General features: G+C 37.2%; 1 protein-coding gene across 5 annotated transcripts in view; it reads left to right on the forward strand.

Annotated features, from left to right (window-relative positions):
- LOC6566205 (neurobeachin) overlaps positions 1 to 13,581 on the forward strand; it is a 220,034-nt gene that overhangs the window by 183,748 nt on the left and 22,705 nt on the right. The window contains exons 7-16 of one of the 5 annotated variants that reach the window (XM_032739008.1): positions 388 to 507; positions 605 to 751; positions 1,405 to 1,996; positions 2,110 to 2,213; positions 5,257 to 5,397; positions 6,729 to 6,868; positions 7,273 to 7,486; positions 10,276 to 10,284; positions 12,962 to 13,214; positions 13,292 to 13,434. In XM_032739008.1, the coding sequence (XP_032594899.1) occupies positions 388 to 507; positions 605 to 751; positions 1,405 to 1,996; positions 2,110 to 2,213; positions 5,257 to 5,397; positions 6,729 to 6,868; positions 7,273 to 7,486; positions 10,276 to 10,284; positions 12,962 to 13,214; positions 13,292 to 13,434 (1,863 nt within the window). The remainder of the gene's footprint in view (positions 1 to 387; positions 508 to 604; positions 752 to 1,404; positions 1,997 to 2,109; positions 2,214 to 5,256; positions 5,398 to 6,728; positions 6,869 to 7,272; positions 7,487 to 10,275; positions 10,285 to 12,961; positions 13,215 to 13,291; positions 13,435 to 13,581) is intronic. The other 4 variants (XM_032739009.2, XM_032739010.2, XM_032739011.2 and 1 more) reach the window with 4 other exon arrangements.

The raw sequence follows: 13,581 nt of genomic DNA on the forward strand, positions 1-13,581 counted from the left end.
CGTATTTATATTAAATGCTTCGAGAAGCAGCACTACTATTTTGACCGCAACTGTATAAATATCTCTCCCCCTCATAAATTCAATTAAAGAGTAGAAAATGTTAATCTTGGTGCAAGTATAGTAAGCATATTGCTCCTAAGTTTAGGAGTTTTACGAGTCAATGCCAACAAATATTTAATTACTGAAACGGGCTTTAAGCGATTTAATTGCGGCAGAATTCTTGAGGGAATTTCAATCGAGAATTCTGCTCCGAAATTGAATTAGCAATCAGCAGAATTTACATTTAAAAATGCGTTCAGTTTTGGAGAAAATGATGACAATGCAAAGTTGGAATTAAATGCAAAACTAATCCAATATATCTGTGTGTTTTTTTTATTATTTTCGCAGTGGTATATGATAGCCATAGTGTATATATACAATCGTTGGACAAAAAGCGAAATCAAGTGCCTCGTAAATGGACAACTGGCGTCGTCAACCGAAATGGCCTGGTTTGTTTCCACAAACGATGTGAGTAGCGATGAGCTCAACTCGGTTATCTGCCTTATTAACTAACATTATATCTCCATCTCTATGTCTCTTTCTACCTCTCTCTCTCTCTTTTTAGCCCTTTGACAAGTGCTACATTGGCGCCACGCCCGAACTGGATGAGGAGCGCGTCTTTTGTGGCCAAATGTCGGCAATATATTTATTCAGCGAGGCGCTGACAACACAACAAATATGCGCCATGCACCGTTTGGGGCCCGGCTACAAGGTAAGTGCAACTTTGTGCCACTGTGCCAAGCCAGCAACAGCAGCAGCTTTTAACCACCTGTACCACATTGTACCACTGTGCCACTGTGGCTGCACCACGCTAAACAATTTACACTGCAGCAGCAGCACATTTGTCCTTTGTCCCCCCGCCGCCCCCCTTTTTGGGGCAAGTTGTGCACTCAGCAAAACAAAAAAAACGCACTGTTCTAAATTTCAATAAGACCGAAATCTAGTTTCTACCTTCAAATTTATGATAAAATTCTTTAGTTCTTGAGTAAAAATTCGTAAAGTAAAATATTGAAGAATATAAATTTTTCGAGCTGAACAGCTGTGACTTTATTTTTCTGAGTGTATGTGCAGCAAGAATTACATATGTATTTTTGTTAACTATTTTCTTTTTTTTTTCCTGTGCGCTCTTTCTTTCTCTTTCTCTCTCTCTCTCTCTCTCTCTCTCTCTTTTTCTCTTTGTCTCTTTCTCTCTTTTTGTCTAAATGCGCTGCACTGAACATTGCACCATCAAACAACAACAACGACAATAACAATAATAACAACGATGTGTCTGTATGTTGTTCCTTTAACAAACACACACACACACACACACACCTGCAATGACAACTCACACACACACACACACACACGCATTCACGCATACAGTCGCAATTCCGTTTCGATAACGAGTGCTATCTGAATCTGCCGGACAATCACAAACGGGTGAGTCACTTTCAACTAACAGCCAGTTTGGGTGGTGCCAGCATTGGCGATGCTGTCAATAGCAGCAGCAGCAGCATCAGCAATAGTGGCAACAACAGCAGCAACCATCAGCAGCAACTGTTGCAGCTGCAATTTCAAACGCTCGCCGCCGAGCAGGAAGCACGTGCAATTGATTGGTCCGATGAGCGTTTAGATTTGAATGCCGCTTTTGTCAAGATACGAGCGGTGCTGACGGCACGCAATGCGGTTGCATTGGCAACACTAACGGGTGGTGCCCTTGCAACAGCCACAGCAGCAGCAACAACAACAACATCAGCAGCAGCAGCAGCAGCAGCAGCACCAACAAGTGCAACAACAGCAACAGCGGCCACAAACACGCCCAGCACGCCCAGCGATAATAATCAAAGCGGCAACAGCGAACAGCAGCAGCAACAGTTGCCACTGTCACAGCAACAACAACAATCGAGCCACAACCACAACAGCAACACTGCGGATGATCCGCTTGGCCATTTGCCCACTGGAAATGCTTCTTTTGGTATTTATTGTTTTTAATTTCTCTTGTTTTTTGTTTTGCTTTCGATTCTTATCGTTTTTATCGTTTGTCGCTTTGAATTTCAATCGATCGATTTTGATTGGGGCACGATGCAGACCAGCTGCGTCGCATGTCCAGTGTGAACAGCCTGACATCGATGGGCGTGGCCGCCACCTCCGCAATTACGGGCGACACTGAGGAAATCAACCAGCTAAAAGCTGTAAGCAATTTTTTTGTTATGTTTTCCTTTTTTTGCTCCTTACTGAATAGTCTGTAAACTAAATTTTTTTAAGTATTTTTTTTTTTGTTGCTTTTATTATTGAATTTTGTTTTATTATTTTTCTATTACTATTTTATTTGTATTTATTTATAAATTTATTATTTTTTTTAACTTTTAACACACTTTTGATCACAATTAATTTGTCTTCTATATTTGTATTAAATTTTAAATTTATAAGCATACAATTAAGTTGATGTTATGTTTTCAACTTGAATATTGTATTTTTAATGCACATCGTTGGATACTTTTTGTTATTATATATTTTTTTTTTAAATAATTTTGTTTCATATATTTTCAAAAATTGTGTAAGTTATCAATAACTACCCATGCATATAAAGCCAGTCTAGCAAAACTTTTGTCAGTTCAACGACCTCGTAAGTTAACAAAGGAGCACAACAACACTACACCCCTTTCCCCCTTCCAACTTCCACCATCCAATGCTCCACAGCCCAGACCATCCAACATTTGTTACCATTGCTCTGTTGTGCATTGTGCGCGACGCCAATTAAAAAGGTAGCAAAGTCTCCAATGTTGAAGGTCTTGCAAATCCGCAAGCCAATCTCATCAAATCGAATCAAATCGCAACGAATCGCTTTGAATGCGCACAAATTAACACCCCCTCCCATACCCTGCCCTCCTCAACCAACATTCAATGGCCAACAACAAGCAAGACTTCAAAGCCAATCAAAATGTTCCCATTCATTGAAGCGCAGCATGCGCTGCTCTATTGAATTTTCCAACCACAATGATCCCCGCCAAAGCCCAACCATAAAATCAGCTCCACACCACACACAGCGCTTTCTTGCGTAATTATGAAAATGTTTGTAAATTTGTGTAGATTTTTAAAGTGCGCCCACCTTTAAGAGCTGTTCATTTTAAAGTGAATATGGGAATTTGGGAATAGGGGTGGGCTACGGGGATTGAGACGGATTGGGGGGGAGGGGAGGCTTGCTCTACTCCGAGTTGTGTTGGAAACAATGCGGTATGCGAGCCTTAGAAATAAATGTTGCATACTTTGCAGCACACCTGAAATCAGACGCAAGACAAAGCCAGAGGCAAATGTAGAACTCCGAGCCTGTTTTCCTCAGGCATCTTGTAGTCATGTTTCTTTATTTTTTCATTATTCTGATGATGTCTTTAGCCCTCCCCCCACCCTCTCTGTGATTTCATAAAAATCCATGCAGCGTGCTTCATACACAACTTTATATTATATATACATATATATATATATATATTTATATATATGTACAGACATGGTTTTGGTTAGTAAAATGAAGAGGCTGCCTGCATTTCAGCATTTCAGCATTTCATATTGTTTTCACTTCGTACAGTTCCAGTTCCAGTTCCAGTTACTTGCGTGCACTCGCACTTTTACTCTTATTATTGTTTTACGACATATGCATTTATTGTGAATGTGGCACATGTGAATCAGAGAATGAGAAGTGCATTAGTTTTAAAAGTTATTTGATGTCGCTGCAGTTTTGCGACAACCAAACCAAAAATTAAGCTTACAAAAATAGGTCAAGCTGTGAATGTGGCTTCCACAAGAAAATGTATTCATTCAAATGGGTGCACAGAAAAGTGCTTTGGCCATTTTAGCTTTCAGGTTATTATTTGAAACTCCCCAATTCCAAGTCCAATGTTTTACAATACATTTTTGAACCCATTAAAAATCTGTAAAATGTAGAATAGGCTTAATGAAGTTGTGCAAATATAGGTGAGATATATATGTATATATATATACCCATGTCTTGATCTGAATCAAAAGTTGAGTCGATTTCCGTCTGTGTCTCTGTCTGAGAAACTACAAGTCGGGCTCTCTCTCGACTAGAGTTTTTTTTTATCTTTTTAATATATATACAAGTATCCATTATTATTATGTAAATTAATTATTTTGTTACTTGGTTTCCTAACTCACTAAAAGTTTTAAGTTTGAGATATTTTTGGTATTGGTAGATTTATATAAAATTGCTTATTGGTATCCTCCTTTTTTCTAATTTAAATATGAAATTAATTTAAATAATTTATATTTATTGATTATATATAATAACTATTAACCTTAATTATGAATAGCACTGGCTACTATTCAGATAATAAAGCACACAACTCAGTCGCTAGCCCCGGATTCAAAACACAACGATTTTTTCAAGCAAACTTGCTCGGTTTAATAACAACCCTTTTTTTTTAAATCGTGCTTCTTATGTTAAAATATTTTAATTTTCTTGAAATTTGTGTATGTTTTTGCTTAATTTTTTTTTTTTTTTGTATAATTTTGTTTTGTTTGTTTTACTATTAAATAACGCAAAGAAGTATTTTTAGCAGCAAATTATGCAGCCAGCGATTACACACGCACCAGCTTGCAACACAGACACACACACACAATAACAAACACATACATATACGAGTGTGCCCATAGGTTTACTTAACACACATCTACACACACACACACGCGCGCGCACACACGCTGCAAAATAAACAAGCTACAGCAGCTGCTGCAAGAATATTGCGCATACGCCTCATATGACGGCACCAACTAAAAAATTCATTTATATATATAATAAAAAATAAATATATACATATAAAGCAGCCTAGTCATGGCTAATGTGTGAGAATTCAGCAAATTCTTGTGTATATGTGTGTGTGAGTATATGTATATTGTGCGCGTCCCGTTTGCTGTATATAAGCAGCTATCTATGTATTTGTAGCAAATAAGTACTTCATGTATATATAATGTATACTGTATGTATATAGGGGAGTCTCTCTTTCTCTCTTTATGTATTGAGTCTTATGCAAGAGCCAAAGTAAATTGTCAGCGTGACCGGAAACAATTCGCCGGGTTCAGAGCTCTAGCAATGACTTGTTGAAAGCAATGCCTAAACTAATATACAACAACACTCTCTCTCTCTCTCTCTCTCTCTTTTTCTGTCTCTGTCTCTGTCTTTTTCTTTGTTTCTGGCCATTCTATCTCTTTTTCGGTGTACAGGTGCTGTATGATGGCAAACTATCGAATGCCATTGTCTTCATGTACAATCCAGTGGCAACCGATGGTCAACTGTGTTTGCAATCTTCCCCCAAAGGAAATGTTTCATATTTTGTACACACGCCGCACGCGCTCATGCTGCAGGTAAGTAAACATGCCCCTGCCCCCTTCATACAGCCCTTGACCCTCTAACACCTGTGAGCTATAGAAAGGTCCTATGTCCTGTGTAAACGGCAGGAGTATACAACGAGTAAATCCCTCAGCCTTATTACGTATACGTAAATGTACACAGCTTGCTCTGTTGCTAGTGGAACTCAGTTCAGTTCAGTTCAGTTCAGCTCAGTTCAGTTGAGTCCATTTCATACAGCGCGTTGAGGTCCCGAATCACACCAATTCCAAAAACCAACACAACACAACACACACAACACACACACACACACACACACATGTCGGGGGCACCACATAAATTTCGGGCAGCATTTTACGACTCAAGCGCATGCTTTGGCATTTCTTATTAGGTACAACAATCTTAAGTCGCCCTCCTGCCCCAGCACCCCCCCTTGCCACTGCTGTTCTGTTCTGTTTCCCGTGCGTTCCAGAGCCTTATCGGGCTCAGCAGCGGTCTGTCGTTGAATTTTTTTATTTTTTTTCTTTGGGAGGGGTTTGCGGCCCTGGCAACAAAATTATTCAATAAATTTTGTAGTAATTTCTTGTACAAACAACACAAATCATAAAAGAGCAGCCAACAACCAGCAAGCAGCAAACGACAAGGCGCCGAAATGACCCCAAGACAAGCCTCAACAATAGCAACAAACATAACAACAACAACAACGACTATTCTCATAGGCAGCACAGTGTTGCTTAAGTAATGCGATATTCAAAACGACAGTAACAAAAAAAAAAAAAATACCATTTGATCGATAAATATTGAAAGAAGGGCAGAATTTATGCATAGAACTTTGGCAAATGGCAAGTGGAAAATGTAAAAATTCGTATCAATAGACAATCTGAGTTTGTGGTGCGAAAGCAATCGCTATGAAAATGTTCTCTCCCAAAAGTAATCAACTAACTGGTAATTTATCGATACCTTTTGAAGCGCGACATCAGCTTAGGCAAATCAGAATATTTGTTAATCATACAGAAATGTTTCACGCAACACAAATGTAATTAATTTGCAAATATTTGCGAATTGCGAATATATATTGTCGATATCTCGCTTTTCGCATAACAATTAGTATCAGCCACTTAATTAGCCAACATATTAGCAGTCAGATGTAAATAAGCCGGTTGCATGTTTGAGATTCCAAGTGGCTTTTGAGGTTATTCCAACTCATATCACAGAAGTGTTCACAAATGCAACAACACTCAGATAAGCAAATTGCCTAAACAATTGAGGCCAACCTGTGGGTTTATACGTACATATATGTTGTCGGTGTGTATTTATAATTAATATGTGTTTCTATTGGTATTCGCAGGATGTCAAGGCTGTGGTCACTCATTCCATACACTGCACACTCAATTCGATTGGTGGCATTCAGGTGCTGTTTCCGCTCTTCTCGCAGCTCGACATGGCGCACGAGGGCATTAGCGATATTAAACGGGATCCAACGCTCTGGTAAGTATATATTTATACACATATACATATACATATATATACAGCTGCGCTCATAATAATAGTAGTGAAAAAACATTCTCAGACGGGAAGCCAATGATTTTTTAGTTTTGCCGAATTGAATTTTTCGCTCATATTAAAGATTTTGAAGATGCCTCGATGTGATCATTGAATGCTTTAAGAAGCAGCACTATTATTTTGACCGCAACTGTATACATATATTGATATTCGCATTTATTAAGCTGGAGTCTCGATCAGCATTTAATTTTCTTTCATTTCCATTTGTTTGATTTGCATTCATCTAGCATTGAATTGTCATCATCTTTTTATTGATGTTTCTTTGCCATTCGTTCCCATTGCTGTTCAATGTGCCATTCTCATTCGTTTCCTTATGGTATATTTTTAAGCTCGAAACTGTTGGGCTTCATCTGCGAACTAGTGGAAACATCGCAGACGGTGCAACAGCACATGATACAGAATCGTGGCTTCTTGGTGATATCCTTCATGCTGCAGCGATCGTCGCGTGAGCATTTGACCCTGGAGGTGCTCGGCTCGTTTCTCAATCTAACCAAATATCTGGTCACCTGCCTGTCGGCCAACAGTGACTTGCTGCTGAAGCAGGTGAGTGGGCGCAAGGCCCAAAATAAAACATAAACAATAAGTGATTTGATTTGTGCATCTGTAAAAAGCATTTAGTGGCGCATTAGAACTACTATCTGCATAACTGCTGCTCTATGTTAGTGATTAAGCCATGAAACATGACGTCAATGTCATCTAAAGTTAACTCTATATAAATGTATTATGTATAACTCAACTATGAAGCGATAGCATGCGATTGACATTTGAGATTTGAGGACAGCAAAGTCGATTTTGGCAAGCATGTTTTACAATTTTGTATTTGTCTGTATTATGATTGCATATAGTTATAGTTATGTATCTCTCTCTCTCTCTCTCTATCTATCCATCTACTTATCTATCTAACTATATGTATATATATATATACATGTGATATTTGTATGTACTAAGTCTGTATAGTAATTATGTATATTATGTATAAATATATGTCTGTTTGTAAGTTCGATCTAAGTTCGCGTCGCAAATCGATTGCATGACCCAATGCCTCGCGCTGTGAGTTTCTTTATATATGATGCATATATGTATATTGTTTTTTTTGTTTTGTGTATTGTTTTTTTTGTTTTTTGTCTTTTTGTCTACTCTTTTTTCAGTTCATCAGACTCACTCCCTGCGCCCCCATCAGCCGCGCCCGTGTTTCGCATTGTTCAAATAAGTGTACATTCCCCAATACACACGCCTGCCCGGTCTATTCGAGTCGAGTTCTGTAAACATTGGGGCACACCATTTATTTAACGAACAAAAAAAAAAAACAAAAAAAAAATGAACGAAAACTTTTCCCATGCGTTTTTTTTTTGTCACTTTTTCATCATTTTTGTGGCATGTTAAACACCTTGGCAAACAAATTTTAAATGATATGCGAAACCCGTTCGCCCCTCATCCCTTCTCTGTCTCTCTCACACTCACATTATATTTTTTTCTTTCTCTTTCTCTCTCTCTCTCTCTATATATATCTCTGTGTCGCTCTCGCTCTGTGTGCGTGTGTGTATATACATTTGTCTGCACTCTGTTTGCGTTTGTGTGTGTCGTTCTTGTGTTTATGGTGTTGACGATTGCCGCCACTATCTCTCTCTCTCCCTCTCTCTCTCTCTCTGCCTCTCTCTGTCTCTGGTCCTGCCATTTCTGCCGCACAGTTGAACACGGGCCTGCGTAATCCTTTTAAAAAAGTAAACACACAAATACTGTAGCATATCAAATACACAATTTTCTTGTATTAAGTTCATGTACTCGCTATACTCGTAACCAGTTATCCGTTACCAGGTACCCATTACCCATTACCCGTTTACCCATTACCCGTTTACCCGTTTACTTGGCATTCCATTACAAATGTAATTCTCTAAAGCCGACACCCATTTACCCCAACTCCTACACTAATCCTTTTCCATATATACAATATTTATGATATATATACTTAGTCAGTTATGTGCCATGCAATAAACCCATTTTGTGTTTATTTTTCTGTTTCATTTTTTTTATTTGTTTGTTTGCGTTTTCTTCTCCGTTATTTGCCTAACACACGATAAACCCACTACCGCAAATGCCTGGCAACTAATGCAGGATAGAGCAGCTCTGAAAACTACTTCACTCGGCATGTTTACCCCTTTTATATATATTTTCCCGGTTTCCGTCTATCCGCTTCTCGGCATAAAAATAGCTTGATAAATTGTATTTCTGAGAATTCTTTAAATCAAAATCTCTACCGAAATGTCTCGTTAATTTATAATCATTTTTTAGTCCTTATCAAGAAATAAATTTACAAAAGATTCCACAACAAAGTCTACAATTTTAATGAAAAGGGAATTTTGACCACTTCTTCTCTCAAATATTAATTCACAGAACTACAATAAATAGGTATATCAAGTATAATTATATATAATATGTGTACATATATTTGCTGATAGCACAGGTCATAAATCCCAGTGCCAAGTACTTTCAGGGAGACATCGGTTATTGGGTTCGGTGTGACCGAATTTAATTATAATTTCACTTTGCTTTGACTGTAACTGTTGCATGCTTGCTGTGTGGCACTGTACGCTTAAAAGCTACCTGCGTTTAATTGGCCAGCAAATAAAATTCGGTTTATTGTTTTTTTTTTTCTTTTATGCATTGCTTTGCTCTGATTCCGCACTGAGATTTTGTGATGATTCTGTGCACTCTCGTTACACAAAAAGCTTTCGCCTTTCTTTGCCCAAGCCAAAATTAAGCAAAAATTGGAATGTCTGTTGTATTTTGTTTTTTTTGTTGTTGTTTTTTTTTATATATATATATCCAGCTGATTTGCCAAATTATATAGAGTCTAAAAAAAAAACACTCTCCAAAGAGAATTATATAATGAACGTGCTTTTGAAATAAATGTATTAACAACTAAAGACTAAATTCTTCTACTTTGTCTGCTCTCTTACACTCTGCTCTCTCTCTCTCTCTCTCTCTCTCTCTTTTTCTCACCCACTTTTGATCCAACTTGTTATATATTCTTTGGTCTCAATATTCTGTTTATCACACATACACCCACACATACACTCACACACACACACACACACACACACCCCATGTTCCATATACACAATGATCTGCGCCCGCTTTTCTCCTCATCGAACAAAATCCACACATTTTCAATCTGCTTCAAATTCTTTACTGAACGTTTCAATCAATCGAAATTGTAACATCTTGAAACGCTTCTTTCAATCAATCGACAAACACACAAAAACTACAACAATAACAACAACAACTACAACAACAACTGAACTAAAACCCAATTATCAAAATAACTACAACAGTTCTACCAGGTGAAGCTCAATTCTCAAATTTCTCTACTCGTATCGTATACTCCTAATAATAAATGTTCGTTTTCGTTCAATTCCGTTCCGTTCCGTTTTATTCCATTGTTTCTATGTGTGCGTGTATTCGTATTCGTATTCGTATTCGTTTCGTTTGTCTTAAAATGTTGAATACAGCAATTTGTACAGTTGCCTCATTTTCATATTGTTCCACTTTACTGTTATATCCTGTTATCAAGTTGTTAGCTCATCAAGCATAATTTCTATCAAGTATATATAGACTTAATACATGATGTTCCATTCCACATCATTTCACTTCATTGTAAATACATTAATTTGTCAACATATGCAGCAGCTCATTGAAAAACCCTTGTTTCAACTTGACAATCAAAGTTGTCATATTTGACTTGTACAATTGTTTCATTTGCCATTTCATTTCACATCGTTCCACTTCATTGTAATATATATTCATCCATTCTTATTCTTACAGTATAAAATCGAAGTAGCTTAGTCTCTCAATTGTAGACATGTCTCAGCCATTAAGCCTTCTTTCAGTGTGTATATAACATTAATGAATAATTTTCTTTTAATTATAGTTATTTTCTATTGCTGATATCATCGGAAACATATAATATTAAGTTTTCCATATTTTTTTCCATCTTCCATCATCTTTTATGGATTCACATAATTTGTTTCGTTGACTTTAAGGCTACCAATAAAATCTGAATAAATTGCGATGCGTAACTTCATTTTTTTTTGCATTATCCGTTTCCCAAAAATGTGCCGGACTATTTTTCATAAATATATATGTGTAATTTCTTCCTCTTTTTTTCTGAATCTGTTGCGATTCTGGGGTTGTTTCGTTGTTTTTCGAATGTCGGTTTACCGTTGCCGTGGTGCCTGATCATTGTACACTCGTGCACAGTTTTTAATTGGGAAACTTCTGCTGCTGCTGCTGCTGCTGCTAGTCCCACACGGAGCATTGTTATTGTCGCTGCGGGCATTGGGACCAACAACAAATGCAGCAAATGCAGCTACCAGCATCATTCGAGCCTCGTCCAAAAATTTCACCCTCTAGTTGTATATACATATGTATGTATGGAGATGCATAGAGAGTGTTGTGGATTGAATTCAAGTTGTGGCAACCAGTGTACCCTTTGAAAGTGGCTATAAAGGGTATCATGAAGTTGTGCACACATAACCGAAAGCTATGTAATGGGCAGAACGAAGAACTAAAGAAATGTATATATATATATTCTTGACCAGGACCACAGCAGAGTCTATCTGTCCGTCCGTCTTTATAATATTACGGATCTCAGACGAATAAGAGTTTTTAAATATAAGTTCTCGTTTATTTTATCGATAACTCCGGCCTCCGGAAATATCGATACATGTCCATTTCGGATATTGAAAAATTAAATGTAAAGGATGCATCTTTTAATAGGTTACGAGTTGGGATTAGGGTATCTCCTAGTCGATCTCTCTGACTATCTGTTGTTTATATCGCAACACTTTGATAACTAAAATTTTGGGAAACAATAAGTGAAATCTGCACGCAGAAAGTTTAGAATCCAATTGAAAATTAATTCAATTTAGTTTATTTCATATTTCTGCTGGGCACATTCCTAAGCTGGAGAATATACATTATTTATTTGGGTTTATTTGGAATTGCGAACTTTTTTGTATACCCAGAGTACGTTCGTATTATCAATTTAATGTATGTTGCTTGTATGACCTGTTTCTGTGCCAGTCTCTCAGTAAGTTCTGGGCTGCCCAAGTATCTCTGAGTGTAGCTAATTTTCGGTATAATTTCAAGGTCTCTTGCCCACGCTGATTGCCGATTGCATTTATGTTTTTATTAACTTTAAAATGCTGGATCAGTATGGTTCTATAAATTTGCTGGCGTTCGCATAGCTAACTTAGTTTTTGTAGCTAAATTAAACTTAATTTCATGTCTTAAATGTAGTATAAAATCATGCATATTAATCATCATAGTATTTTAACGTGATCTAACTTAATATACATAATATTTACTTAGTACTAAGCTTACATTTATATACGATCATCATTATAATTATAATTTCTAGTGTAATTAGTTAATCTACAATGAAGAAGAAGAATATTTGTTTAAGCTTAGCCTTAGTTATCGTTCTCGTTTTGGAATGCTGTTTAATAATGAATGAAAAAAAGAAAACTAAAAAGAAAACTGTTGATTACTTTGTTTGTTAATTTCTCGTTTTATGTTTTATGACAAACGTTGATAAACATTGATTGCTGTTTGCTGCATGTGTTACCGTTATCCAATATATATACTACCAATCCTCATAAAAAAAACTATATATATATATATAAATATATATATGTAAACAAACCCTATCCAAATCAATCGACAACAACAACAACAATCGACATGAAATTCATGTAAACGTATGTATTAAAATCAAAACAAATCATTTGTTCTTGCGCTACTCTCTTTCTATCTATCTATCTATCTATCTATCTATCTATCTATCTATCTCTCAAACTAACCTAACCATCTCTCTAACTAATCTGCAAACTATCTTAAACTCTCACACACCAACACACATCCATATCCACATCCACATCTTGAACCTTCAAATTCTGCAATTTCGTTGAGTCTGCGATAATTGAGGACAGCATAAGTTACTTGACTAATTTGTCGCAGTTGTTCTGTTTCTCGTTTCTCACGTGGCAGCTGCTCGATCATGTGCTCTTCAATCCCGCCCTGTGGATCTATACGCCAGCGAATGTCCAGGCGCGTCTATACTCCTATCTGGCCACCGAGTTCCTCAGCGATACTCAGATCTACAGCAATGTGCGACGCGTTAGCACCGTTCTGCAAACGGTGCACACCCTCAAGTATTATTATTGGGTCGTCAATCCGCGTGCGAAGAGCGGCATAATACCAAAGGGTTTAGGTAAGTTCCCAATACTCATCACTCCTCGCTCAACTCATGCTGATGCAGCGAATCACAATCAATCAATTCGATTTCAGATGGTCCGCGACCGGCTCAAAAGGATATTTTGGCCATACGCGCCTACATTCTGCTGTTCCTCAAGCAGCTAATCATGATTGGCAATGGCGTTAAGGAGGATGAATTGCAAAGCATACTCAACTATCTGACGACCATGCATGAGGTGAGTGTCAATTAAGCACACACAATTGAGACTTCAATCGTAAAGAACTAAATCAATTGAATTAACAATTTATAAGTAAACCAAACTGTCTTAAAATAACCATTCAAACTTTATACTTAACGTCAGCTTTTATGCTTATTGTTCACT

Source organism: Drosophila grimshawi, unplaced genomic scaffold (assembly GCF_018153295.1).
Source record: "Drosophila grimshawi isolate 15287-2541.00 unplaced genomic scaffold, ASM1815329v1 contig_848, whole genome shotgun sequence".
Classification (NCBI taxonomy): domain Eukaryota; kingdom Metazoa; phylum Arthropoda; class Insecta; order Diptera; family Drosophilidae; genus Drosophila; species Drosophila grimshawi.